This window comes from Tigriopus californicus, chromosome 7 (assembly GCF_007210705.1).
Source record: "Tigriopus californicus strain San Diego chromosome 7, Tcal_SD_v2.1, whole genome shotgun sequence".
In the NCBI taxonomy this organism is placed as follows: Eukaryota; Metazoa; Arthropoda; class Copepoda; order Harpacticoida; family Harpacticidae; genus Tigriopus; species Tigriopus californicus.
Window position 1 is genome coordinate 7,383,177 of NC_081446.1, and position 13,018 is coordinate 7,396,194.

The 13,018-nt window shown below is 37.4% G+C and overlaps 1 protein-coding gene across 4 annotated transcripts in view; it reads right to left on the reverse strand.

The window, feature by feature from the left end:
• Positions 1–6,571, reverse strand: part of LOC131883608 (uncharacterized) — an 18,132-nt gene extending 11,561 nt beyond the window's left edge. The window contains exons 1-4 of one of the 4 annotated variants that reach the window (XM_059231116.1): positions 6,273–6,571; positions 4,906–5,679; positions 4,669–4,761; positions 2,122–2,325 (exon numbers count right to left, since the gene is read on the reverse strand). In XM_059231116.1, coding sequence (XP_059087099.1) covers positions 2,122–2,325; positions 4,669–4,761; positions 4,906–5,655 — 1,047 coding nt within the window. In that variant the 5' untranslated portion in view covers positions 5,656–5,679; positions 6,273–6,571. Of the gene's footprint in view, positions 1–2,121; positions 2,326–4,668; positions 4,762–4,905; positions 5,694–6,272 lie in introns of all 4 variants that reach the window. The other 3 variants (XM_059231117.1, XM_059231118.1, XM_059231119.1) reach the window with 3 other exon arrangements.
• Positions 6,572–13,018: the final 6,447 nt, after the last annotated feature.

Below are 13,018 nucleotides of genomic sequence, written 5' to 3' on the forward strand. Positions count from 1 at the left end.
TTGAAAATTATCGTGAAGTTTCACAAATATTGGTATCTTTTTGCTGAAATGGCTGAAAGAATATGTTGAATTGCAGAAAACTATCAAATATTGCTGCTAGAACCGCAAAATTTGCAGATAAGTTTCGGATGTGCAAGCAAGCTTTTTGCAAAATTTGCACAATTTGAAGGATGACCCTAATTATGTCTGAAGTCTGAAATGGAGGCATTACTGTCAAATATCGACCCCAGGGAGACCGTATCTGAGATGACGAAAGTTTTCTTAAGACCTGTTATTTCGAGTTTCTAGGACAATAATCAAACATTGCTTACCTGGTCCTATCTGTGCTTGTGTTTTACTCATTCGTAAACGAATTAAAACTGAAAGCATGGTAGATTGAAATACAAAGTGCTCGTTACAATTATCTTACTTAGGTCACGCTCAATCTTGCCATGGACGATTGTGTCAACGTCACCAACAAATGTTTCACATATCGCAGAAAGTTGGAGCAGGTCCCAACTCAAATATGTGGCAATGTGGTCTAAAATATGGCATATGAAAACCGTATTTGACCACAGCGTGTGTCGAAACAAGGGCCAGGGCGTCTAAAGGTACCATTAGGACGTGTAAACGAGAGGAGGTTTTGTCTCTGAGATGTGAATCGTTACTCCGTCGAACTATCGTGATAAAATTTGTGTCGTGCAGTTGTACCATCATGGTACAGTTAGACGATCCCATTTTCAGCACATTTTATAACAAAATTGTGATTCACATCTCTTATCCTGACCCCTGTCCCGTTTACATTACAAACAATGGCGTAAGATGGTTTGGTCTAAAAATCGCTGATCAAACCGCCAAAATGTTCTGCAAAGATTTGGCAAAAAGGCCAATTTTCCCCCATTTTCATCCAATTCCTCCAAAATCACAACTAATACGTTACATTTTACTCACACATAAATTTAAAAAACATATTTTGTGAACAATCCCAGGCATGAAAGCAAAGTTTCAATTGCGTGCTGTCAATTCCATCAAGTACATTTTTGTTTAGAACATGTCTAACCTTGCAGTTCTGGGGACAATCAATCATTTTAGTAAAAAACTTATCCATTAAGCAACTACAATTTAATGCACCATTTTAATGCACCATTAGCAAAAGTTAGCCGTGATTTTTGTTTAAATCTATCCCTCCACAAAATATCCAAAATCAGGGTGCCGCACCACCTTTCTCCTTGAATTTCCATATTGCTAATGAAATAAACCCTTTTCTTGTAATCACTTATGTTGCATTAGACGACCTTATTTTCGACACATATTGTGATCACATATGCTTGATAAATGTCCTAGAAACTCAAAATAACACGTCTTAAGAGAACTTTTGTCATGTCAGACATTTGGGGTCGACATTTGACAATAATGCCTCCATTTCAGACATGAATGACAATCATGCGCTTCCAACACCAAATTATAATATTTAACAACCCGATTTCAACAGGGAAATCACAAATGGACCACTTTCAACGCTAAAAAAGTATGCCAGAAGCTTAATGAATTACAAAGTGCTATTTCTTCTTTAGTTGAACGAGTCAAATGATTCATATAACACGAAACCACTGTCTGAAATTGAAAACTGAAATGGTAGTCTCAAAATTTTCCGTTTTATTCTAAATTTAAGTGTAATGAATTATATTTGTAGTTTTGTACAATTATCGAATGTTTATTGACATTTGGAAGCACTAAACATTTGTTAGAGACCGATTCCAAAACCTCGATTTAAGTTCCCTTGATGCTGTGAACGGGACAGGTGAATCACAACTTTGTCACTTGAATGCTGAAAATGGGGTCGTCTAAATGTACAACCATTAGTAGAAGAGGGCTAGATCATTCATTTTGGGTACTTATGTGGTGAGCTTTTGAGGTGGCATAACTTTGGACTCAGACATGCAATTGAGCTGAAGATAAAAACAGACAGTCGTAGCAACCTGTGGTCCCTCTCATTTGAAGTGAAACCCAATGTCCGTCATGAGCGTAAATGCTAATTCTCGACCCTGGTATCCCCATCCATGTTCCAGTAGCCCGTGCATAATAAAAGTACAATTCGAAGACCCCGAGTACTCATTGTCCTGACAATTCATCCATGCCCACCTCTGGCCATCCGTCCAATTTGGCAATGATGAGACGCTCCCTGGATAGAATTGCCAAACTGATCCGTCCTCTCAGTTCTTGAACAAGCAATAACCAATCCCATTGCTCCGTGGGTGTGTTCTTTTCTCTTTTCCCCACTTCCGAGCTCGGTATTTGAATTCGCATATGGAGGGAAAATGCGGCCACAAGATCCGCTGTCACAGTCTAAGGAAGCCAATTCGTAAGATCGACTTTAAAATTCACGCTAGCACAAGCGTAAACATCCATTCATTTAAACGTACAGCCTAACCCACTACTTGGTCACTAGTCTTCCCTCAATAAAAGGAGCGGATTCCAGTTATAAATATTTTGGCCAAAACACTTGGCCACAATTGTTACTCGCCAAAAGAATATAATTGCATCACTCGTCAAGACCATACTTTGCAAAATTAATGGTTTTATTTTTGTTTCAAACAGTCTTAAAATTTAAAGTTTTCCTGCCAATATGCCAAGCTAATGAGCATTGATAATGTTTATTTGATTAGCATTAATGGTGGGAAGGGCCTTCAAGGTCTCAAGCTTTGAATCCATAACCAGAGTGAGACCTGATCCAGAAAGTCTTGAATCCAGCTTAAATTCAACCTTCTTACTGACAGGTTTGCCATTTTGACTCCAATATTGAAAAATGAAATTAATCAATGTGCTCTATCTATTAACATCAAATTCATGGCTATTAGTGTTTGGCTAAGCCAATGGAAATGCATAATCGGAAAATAATTTCTATCCAAATTTGAACTACTTCTACAGTATCAATGTTATGAGGAGTCGAAAGGCATATTTGAAAAGTCAAAATAGATATATTCAGGGTGAAAATTTCGAATCTGAACAAAGTTAAGTTATCATAAATCAGGTTACGTTACAAATTCAATTTTTTAGAAAAATTTAACGTAAGAAAACTTCGGTTTCATTTTTCGTTGTTATTTGATTTTTTTCGAAAAAAGGAACAAATTACTGTAGTTTCGTTACCACTGCCCTGCCCACTACAATTGAGACTGGAAGTTCGACTACTTTTTTGTTAAGATTGCCTAAAAGGTTCAAGTTCCGTCAGTTGCCGAAAGAGACACTGAAAATTAAATGCCACTCTGGAGCGTGAAAAAAGGAGCGAGTAATGAGTAACTATTAGGGGTTTTGGGTCGTTACAATTAGAGTATTTTAAAATGTAATAAGATTACACTTCCTTTTTCGAAAAGGAATGAATTGTACTTTTGTTACTACTGCTCTGAGGAAAACCACGTGATAAGTAACCAGCCAAAGCAAGCACAATACCACTATTATTACACTATAGATCTCCTATACCAGTTGATGTAGTTAACAATTGCTTACGGCTACTGTCCTGACTACTTTACAGTAGTTGTTATAACGCATCTTTATTGACTTAACAACGTTATTATTTCATCAGTCTGAAATGGTTTCATAGAAGCTATGAAGAAGCCAGAGGAGTGAAAAGGCTCGTATATGGTAACCTAACTGTTGAACCAAGGGAATTTTGTCGGCCTCCTTCTATTCAAATCTAAATCCAATGGCATTACACGGTAGTGATAACTAAATGGTGCTTTATTATATACTGCATTCTTCTAACTAAGGAACCTTTGGGATTGATGTCTCCTAAAGTTCAAACACATGATAGAAATATCGAACAAAATTCAGGCCATTGTCGAGGCGCTTGTTTTTTGTTGTTGCAGTGCAGTTGGGAAGTTTGGGCCAATTCACGTTTCTCGCAGTTTCAGCGTTAGTCCGGTTAGTCCATTTTTGCCCACTAGAGAGATTCGTTCCTTTCCAGATGGGTTACGATGCGTCATCTATTGAAATCTATTGAAAAGTCCAAGCTACTTTTGATACCAAACAAAGATAATCTAATTTCGGTTGTATTTGAATAGGATGATTTTGAAAGTGGAATAGTTTAATGAAATCAGCTTTTCTCATCAACCATTCATTTGCCCTATGGTTATTTTGCCATTGAATCACTGTAGAAAGAAGAGGATGATTTATCATCAACAACTATTAACTGTCCTGGCTTACCATATTATCATTAGGATGAGATTTTATCATAACTTTACTCAGCAAGGGTCATTTTATTTGTTTGATTTCAAACTGAATTGTTATCAAGTTCCTATAATTTTTTCTAGATAAAAATCACGGTGTAAAATTCTTTAATAGTCGTCTGATCTTAGACGATTTTATTCATCCGATGACTCCATGTCATTGAATCAGGCTCGCTTGGGTCGTCACTTTTCCAAACTTCCTTCAACTAGAGGTGCAAATGCCTACTCCGTGGAAAGACAAGCGTGTTTATTTTATTGCCTTGCCATTATACACAGAAAATAAGGGATCGCCCAGATTCTAGTCTCAATTGTAGTGAACCATTATGTGTGTGTACGTATAGTCATAGGCACGAACTTGCGAGTGTGTAGAATGATTTCAAAAATCATCATTTCTTATGAGCCATTCATTTGTCCTATCATACTTTTTCCATAGAATCACTTGCGGGCTATATTTGATCTGACTTACCATATTATCATGAGGATGAGATTTTGTCATGACGTTACTGAGAAGAGGGCAATCTATTTGGTTGATTTCAATGACATCAAGATCGAATCCTTCCTAGGAGAGGAACGCCAAGTCTAAACGTAATGTAGTGCTGCATAAACTGTGTTTGGTAATCATATCGATCTTTTGAATATGACCTCAGATTGAGCTGGATAATTTGATGAATCATGAAAACCCAAAAAAGTACAAGAAACTTACCCCATCATTTGCTTGTCGTATGTAATCCACCAAAGCATCCTGCCATTGTCTTAAAATGGCCTCACGAACACTAGAATTCTTTAATACATTTTCGAAGCACTGATTCACCCATTTGGAGGCTTCGTCGTCTGACCCCAAACTTTTTGGAATCGTAATACCACTTATACTGGGCAGGGATTCCGTGGAAACGCAAATCTCGGGGAGAACTAATTTCGGTGGGTGAATTGGAATGTCATACAACAGATCATGCTTAGGTTCGTCGAGCCTTTTCTCTGCACTTTTATCAGGCAGATCGACAATTCTCGACAGATTACATGGATTAGTATCAGCCATAGGATATGATGGTGCACTCTCGACTATGGCTGCATTTTTTGCCGTAACTGCCTCAGATTCATGTTCCTCATTGGCCAAAGATTCCAGTGTCATATTCTGGCCAATACCTGGACGATTCTTATTTTTTTTCAGGCCTTTCGTACTACAAGCGCTCGTGATGTCACCATCACCCAATGATGATGATGATGATGATGAAAATGATGTAGACGACAAGAGTATTGTCTGGCTTTGCGACGGATCATACTTTTGAACAGGCTTGGACGTTTGACTGTGGATGAAGTTGTTTAAGAAAGCAAGGCTGAGGCCCACAATCATCCACGCCACAAGCAGGAGAAGCAGCGTTCCATAATCCGACGTTGCTACATTGTCAAACGTGCAAATAAGATCATCCAGTCGGTCTGCGAGATCATCAGTCATTTTCTCCAATGGCTCAAGGACACTCTAGAACATGGAAACTAAAGAGAGCTCACAAAGGCTGGACAATGCTCGGTCACTTCCAAAGCAATCCTTTCAATTGGAATTTCCACTTTTGGCCGCAAATTGTCATTGTGACAATGATGTTTCTATTCTGTTTATCTTTAAAACACAATATTTAACCGTCATCGATCGTTCAGTTGTCTTCCATTACTTGAACCGTCTTTTAAAGTGCTGCATTTTGTCTATATTGGAGCTCTAGTTAACCCTGAGTGTTTCTGCCTCAACGAATCGCCAGGTTTCCTAAATAGTCGTTAGCACGTAGTTTTAAAGGGCATGGGACTTGTTTCATTTTCCCGCGTTTTCTTTCTTGTGAGTTAGTAGACCAAACGAGCTGTCGAAACTTGCAATGTAATTTTGCGAGTTATTGATTGGTGAAAGCATTTCCCTTAAGCGACAAAAGAAAGGTCAGTGATGCCCAAAACGTTTAAATGAACTTCTTCATGCCATTTTTGCCCACATTTTCACTAAAATGGCACCAACTGGGGCATGGAAGTGTAGCCCTCATTTTGAGAGAAAATATCATTGGGAGAACAGAAATCCGTGGAATATTTACTCACTCGTAGTTGGTTATCACTGTAGGGCAACAATGCACACCATCACTATACCATATACTATACTAGCACAAATCACACATTCGTGAAGTATCAACTCTCCTTTCGATGCGATCCACTTATTCGGTCTGTTATTTACTTTCCAGATGCTGTTCCCTTCTCGATGGACTTCGCCACAAGCATCATCGCTTCTTGGCCAAAGGCCGAATTCGGCCCCTGTTCTATGTACACTACCCACATCGCGAAGTCGTCCAAACTCACGGTCGAGCATTCGTAGTAATAGCAGATATGTGTACAGTCTACACTGTACCGAAGTGTAGTACCGACCACTGCAGCCCCATCTTGGCGCCATCTCAACTTCAGCATACAGTAATGCTAAAAAGTGTTCCTGCATTTGCCAGGCGTCGACCTTTTTTTCAAGGCAGTGTTATAAACAAATCCCACCTTTTCTGGCCGAGCTCAGCCCCGGCCTCTTTGCCCAAGATGTTGTTTCCCCCTGAAATTAGAAGCTCGCAAGCTCTTAATGTTTTCTCTCACCCACTTTGTACATGTACACTATGAGGATGAGAATGTAACCGCGAGAGACAAAGCCAAGAATGTTGTCCTTATGGTGGGTCACTTGTAGGGTTGACGTTGCCGTTGCCGTTGTTTGATTGGCACAATCAACAATTTGCGATGAACTTGTTAGTTTTGGACAAACTTAACAAGTAAAGCAGCTACATTATCTAGAAACAAAGTCATGTTTAAAATATTTTGCTTTACATTAAACAGTGACCACCACTGGGCCTTTGCAACATTTGTAAGGTAACATTTATCTTTGGAGATGACATCAGCGTCTTTAACGTCTTTAACTTTCATTTTGATTGTAATAGTTAACGTTGTCTGTGGCCCAGAGCTGGGTATCTAAAAACCTTAAATTATAATTCTGGTAATTTCAAAGCAAAAAAACACCCTTTCTGTTTAACAAACAATGGAATACAATATGCCTTAGAATTAATTTGGCTTCTCTCACTCATCAGTCAACAGTCATTGTTAATCTGTTATAAAATGCCACAGAAGCAGAGTTTGTTTGTAGGAGTATTCCGGTTAAAAAAACCTGTTGTCATCATTTTTTTGAGGTTCCTTCATCCGGATTTTACTATTTCCAAAATGAGTTCTTGGAGTTGCTTTGACTAAAAGCGGACCAGCTTTGACTAATGCCCTATATTAGAAGAGTACGACAGTAAGTTCAGCGCACAATTGCATTTGTATTTTGAACCTTAATTTCCGTTGCTTTCATATCCTGCATTCATATCGGTTCCCAGATCTACTAAACCATACACATTTTAATAAAAAGCTGTGTCTCTAAGAGTTACATGAGGCTTTAGTAACCGTTCAGGCACTCTTAAACGTACTTTGAATGTTTTGAACACCACATTTGGAGCCACTTTTTATATTTTTACAGGGCACTAGTTTTGACTAACAGTAAAGTGTGGTAAAAAGAGTACGACAGTGAGGTCAGCGCACCATTGGGGTTGAATTTTGAACCTTCAATTCCGTTCCAAAACAATGAGTTTACATGGGGCCCAGATCCAAACCACACACATTTTTGTAAATGGGTGTGCCTTAAGGGTTAGTCCTAAGGCTTAAGTTACTCATCAGACATCTTTTCTGAAGTCACATCAACACCAGATTCAAAATATGTATTTTTCAACAGAAAATGAAGAAAGTGGTTCAAAAAATGGTATTTAAAGCGTTCAAAGTTCGTTTGTGGTGCCTCAAGAGTAGCTGAATACATATATAACTCGTAGAACCACATCTTTTTCTAAATGTGTTTGGTTTGGATTTAGGACCCATGTTAACTCATTGTTTTGGGAGGATTTGAAGGTTCAAAATTCAATCGCTATGGTGCGCTGAACTCATTTTCGTACTCTTCTAAATACAGAGCCCTATTTTTGACTGACGACATTGTAATGGAATTATAGTTGTTTTTTCGAAAAAAGGAACGCATTATTGTAATTTCCTCACTACAGGGCTGGAATCCAGCTTAAGGCTTATTATAGGGAGTGTTTTACATCAACTGATTTTCTGCAACCTCTCATATTAGTTGCGCCGGTGGAGGCAAAAATGGACGGTGCTGCATTTTCGCTCACGTACAGCATGACCTTTAATGAAGATTATGGAGTAATCCTTGCAAATTATTGTAAAGAAAAAGAATGGAAGATTACCTTGAATATTACTCATAAAAGTGCAGCGCCACTGTAGGACTACATATTGCAATAAACACTTGCAATTCTAAGCCGTGTTTTTTTTCAGGGGCTTATAAAGATACCAATAACCCTCATTTTTCAAGAAAGCTATACAATTTATAGGTTTTTTGAATACCTGTTTTTGCTGGCTCAAAGGCAATTTGACCTAATACTATCAAAGTGAAAGTAAAGATACATAGGCCCTGACGCCACCTCCAAAGACAAATCTACTTTGAAGATGTTGCAAAACCCTGTGGTGAGTACTATTAATGAAACATGAATTTGTTCAGATATTATCAAATTGTTTTATTTGTAAGGTTTGTCCAAATCTTATTATTGGTAATAGTAGATTTGGCCTAAAGGTATGGCACTATATTTCTAAATGATAAATGCTACGACAATTTAACAAACTGTATTATGGTTTAACATACGAGGGTGGTACCAAACAAATTGGGACAACCATTATGAAGATTTTGCGTTTGAAACTCCAACTCTCACAATTCTGATGGTATAGTGTTTACTTTGCTATGTTGCTTGGTTTTGAAGAAATTTGTATGCAAAGTAAAGTAGTCTGAACCACCCCTTCAAAATTTGTGCAAATTGGCATTACCCAGGACAAAGCAAAGCCTCACATCTCCCAGAAAGCCAGGGATTTTTTGGCGAAAAGGAAGATCACCTTTATAGCCCAGATTTGGTACCCTGCAACTTCTGAGTTTATCCACAACTAAAGTAATAGCTTGCTGGACAAAGGCATGCCATCAATTTTGAGTGTTCTTTGATTTCCCTCACATTTTGAAAGTTGTGAAAGAAACCTTTCTCAAAACAAATTTACATTCATTTGGTTCATCTTTGCAAGATCCGATCCAAATCCGAATCCAAATCCAAATCTAAACAAAGTGCTCAATCCGCAATCCGTCCGAATGCGATTTTTTCCCAATCCGGAATCTGATACAAAATTTCAGTCTGGAATAGAGCTATGCATCGGATCCAAATCTGATCGGATTCGGAATAAGTTTAATACTTTTTTTTGATTGCCGATTATTTCAGGCATTGTCTTTTTATGTGTCTTTTTGGCTTTTTAAACTGGCGTTTTTCCTTGCGTTTGAGAATATTTCTTGTTTTCCTTTTTTTTTGCTTATTTGGCCCTCAAAAAGAATACTTTTTTTCCGAGCCCTGTTAATAGACACTAGACTCATCCCTATAAGCAGGGTGGGCAATTTTGAGAATTAGCATGACTTTTGGACACCAAGTGGACAAAAGTGTGCGAAAGTGTGCAAAAATGGACAAAAGTGAACAAAAGTGGTAATGAGCCAATTCAATGGTGTGTTCACCAAATTACACAAAGTATGTTCATTTTGTTGAGTTTTGTACCACAGTTTGCTCAAAATCCCTCGATTATTGAAAATTCAATGGGCAGATGGTGAGAGTTGTCAATGACGTTTGTCTTAGTTCGCTCTCCCCAAAATGCCAAAAATCAAGGTGCCGGATCTCATTTTTTCCTGAATTTCCTTCACTTGACATGCCCTATATCATTGATTATTCAACTATGTAATGTACTTTTTAAGATTTTTTGTGTTAAAAACGAGAAAAGAGGCAGTACTAAAAATTGAACATCAGCCCAATTAGTTAAGTTTAAGATTGATATATTTCTTACACTGAAAGTTGTGTTTCATAAGAAAATTGCCAAAAGTATTGTAAGGTAAATGATTTTTGGCCTTTAAAGATGTGTTTGATGTCAGATAAAGAGGAGAAACTCTATTCCAACAAATGAGCAAATCATGAATTATAGATGTACGCTCTGTTAAACTCAAGGTCTTAAACTTAGGTCCCAAAGGTTTAAAGGTGTGTGACAATTTATGTACTTGTTTGAGACCATGGATCCTCACATTCAAAATTAAATTAAAGCTTCTTAGCATTGAAAAAGGATTAATGCTCTCACTTGAGGGTCCACTTGGGGGTCCACTTGGGGGTCCACTTGGGGGTCCACTTGGATATTTCTTTGCCTAATCTAGATGTTAATGAGCAAATAGAATCAGTAATCAATAATATCTAAACTTTTACATACATATGAAGTAGCAACTAGCCTGTTCACTAACGTTTTTAATTTCCAAGATATCCACTGAAATGTTGCTTTTTTGAGATCTTTTTTGTAATAAATAACATATTTGTAAGGAGTACATGAATTGTACTTTTTTCATACATCTAAAAAGTAAGAAAGCTCTAAGAGAACTCTTTAAAAAACATAGTGATTCTTCTCATTTCCTGACATCAAACGCATCTTTAAATGTTTTTAAAAAAATGCCTAACAATGTTTCAAGTAACTTGCTTATAGAACATAAACCATAAATATAAGAAAATATCTCATTATGAAATTTTAGCCATCAGTAAGATGTTCAATTTTTAGAACTAGCACTCTTTAAGAAGAAATCCCAAATGACTAATAACTATTAACAATTTTTTTATTCAAAATGTTAATAATGTTGAATAAATGAAGCTATATAACCAGAATATAATGTTTAGCTATTACAGTTTTGGAATGCTTTGCACCAGCTGTATTCTACTAGAGGGAGACTTTGCTCCTTGCTTGCTTTCTAATTCTTAGGTATTCTCTACCAACAGGATCTACCAACAGGTGAGCCAAAAAGGCCAATATTCCGTCGTAGTTTCGATCTCCATAACAAGACATACAAAAATCTTGACGATCGTATGAATGACTTATAAAATGAAAAAAGACTTACAGACATAATTCTTAAAGAGTGGGTGTCTAGTTATCACTATCTATTTCAACGTTTTCAGTACTTTTTTGTGAAGATCAACCACAATCAAATTTGGCCTCATTGTAATGTGTGCCGCTTTTCCATACACTTGACAAAAATCATAAGATTTTAAATTTCTCCACTACCGGCACTTGCGGCAGAAAATACGTTTGAGATCAAAAGCATTGACAGATACACATTTTCATCTAAAATCAATTGATCAACAATTGGCAGTGAATACTAACTGTTGAATTACTATCATTAACAATGTCCAATTCATTTGCTGGTGGTCAGAAGCAGTGCTTTGAGTTCAATAGAGGGATAGGTGGTGAAAATGGGGATGATAAAAAACCAGTGATTTGAGTCCAAAACTGAAGGCAAAGCTATGCAAATATATGTATTATCTTATTTCATATATCTCTGGATGTATCAATTTCCATCAAACAAGTAAACTGTTTTTTCAAGGGATAATTATGTGAATAACAAGTAAGCATTTTGAGTGTTAGACTTTTGATCTATGTACAAAAGAATTGTAAGACTCTTTGTCATGTAATGTATCTACAATAGCTCCAGTCATCTCTCTATTGCTTTCCTAAAAAAACGTGATTCTGGTTAAAATGGTATGAAATCCCTTTTTATTCAATCTAAAACTGTAGTTCTGTTTGCATGAAGAACTGAACAAAGATATTTCTATCTGACTCAGTATTGTATCAAATTTTTATTTATCTTTTGAATTTCAATTTCAATACCGTTCTCCACTTGGTCTTTTCCAATGACACTCATCTGATCCAGTATGTCCATGTGACACCTAGTAATCTGTCAGATCATCGTGACTTTAGATAGGGTCGACCATAATTCAAAAGCCGGCGTGCTCTAGAGTAAAACCGGTCAAAAAGGTCCGTTTGGCTAAGTTCAAGTTCAAAGATGAATATTGGCCGTTGATTATAGAAAGATTAGAAGAACTTGACCTGATTTCAATTCTGAAACAGGAATCGTACATAGATGCAGCCATTGATAAATTAGTTTCAGTTTTTAAGGAAGTTTGCTCCAGTTTAGCAATCTCTGAATGTGTTCCGATAGGTGGTACACGGACAAAAATTCCAAAATGTAGGAAGACTTTGTTCAAAAAGAATTGTAAACTGGCAAAAAGGCTGAAGAGCACTTCGAATCCAGTAATTGTGGGTAGTCTCCAAAAAAATTGGACATAGTTCAGGGTAAGATCAAGGCCTCCATCGAATATCACCAGTTACAAACTGAGAGTAAGGTGGTTCAGGAGGTCAGGTCGAATCCGAAGGCTTTTTTCTCTTGTGCGGACTCTAAGAGAAAAATAAACACTCTGTTGGGTCTTTTGAGGTTGATGAGGAAGCCATTAGCAATGTAGAGACTATGGCTAACATGCTTGGAGATCAGTTCTCCAGTGCGTTTTCAACTCCACTGAGTTTAGGAGCAACAGTCCATTGCTCTATTGATGAGTTTGTTGGGACTGGCAAGGCTTGTCAAGCTGAGCATTTAGATGATCTTGTAGTCACAGATCAGGATGCTTTAGAGGCCATCAGGGACTTGAGACTCTCGAGCTCCCCTAGCCCTGATGGAGTGACATCTCAGTTTCTGATGAGATGCTCACTGGTTCTTGCTCCTGTTTTCTCGTACTTGATGCGTTGCATCTTGGACCAGGGCAAGTTCCCCTCCCCTCTTCTCATGTTGTTCCAATTTTTAATTGACATTCACAGATTTTAACTTTGATATTCTTTGATTCCCTCACATTTTA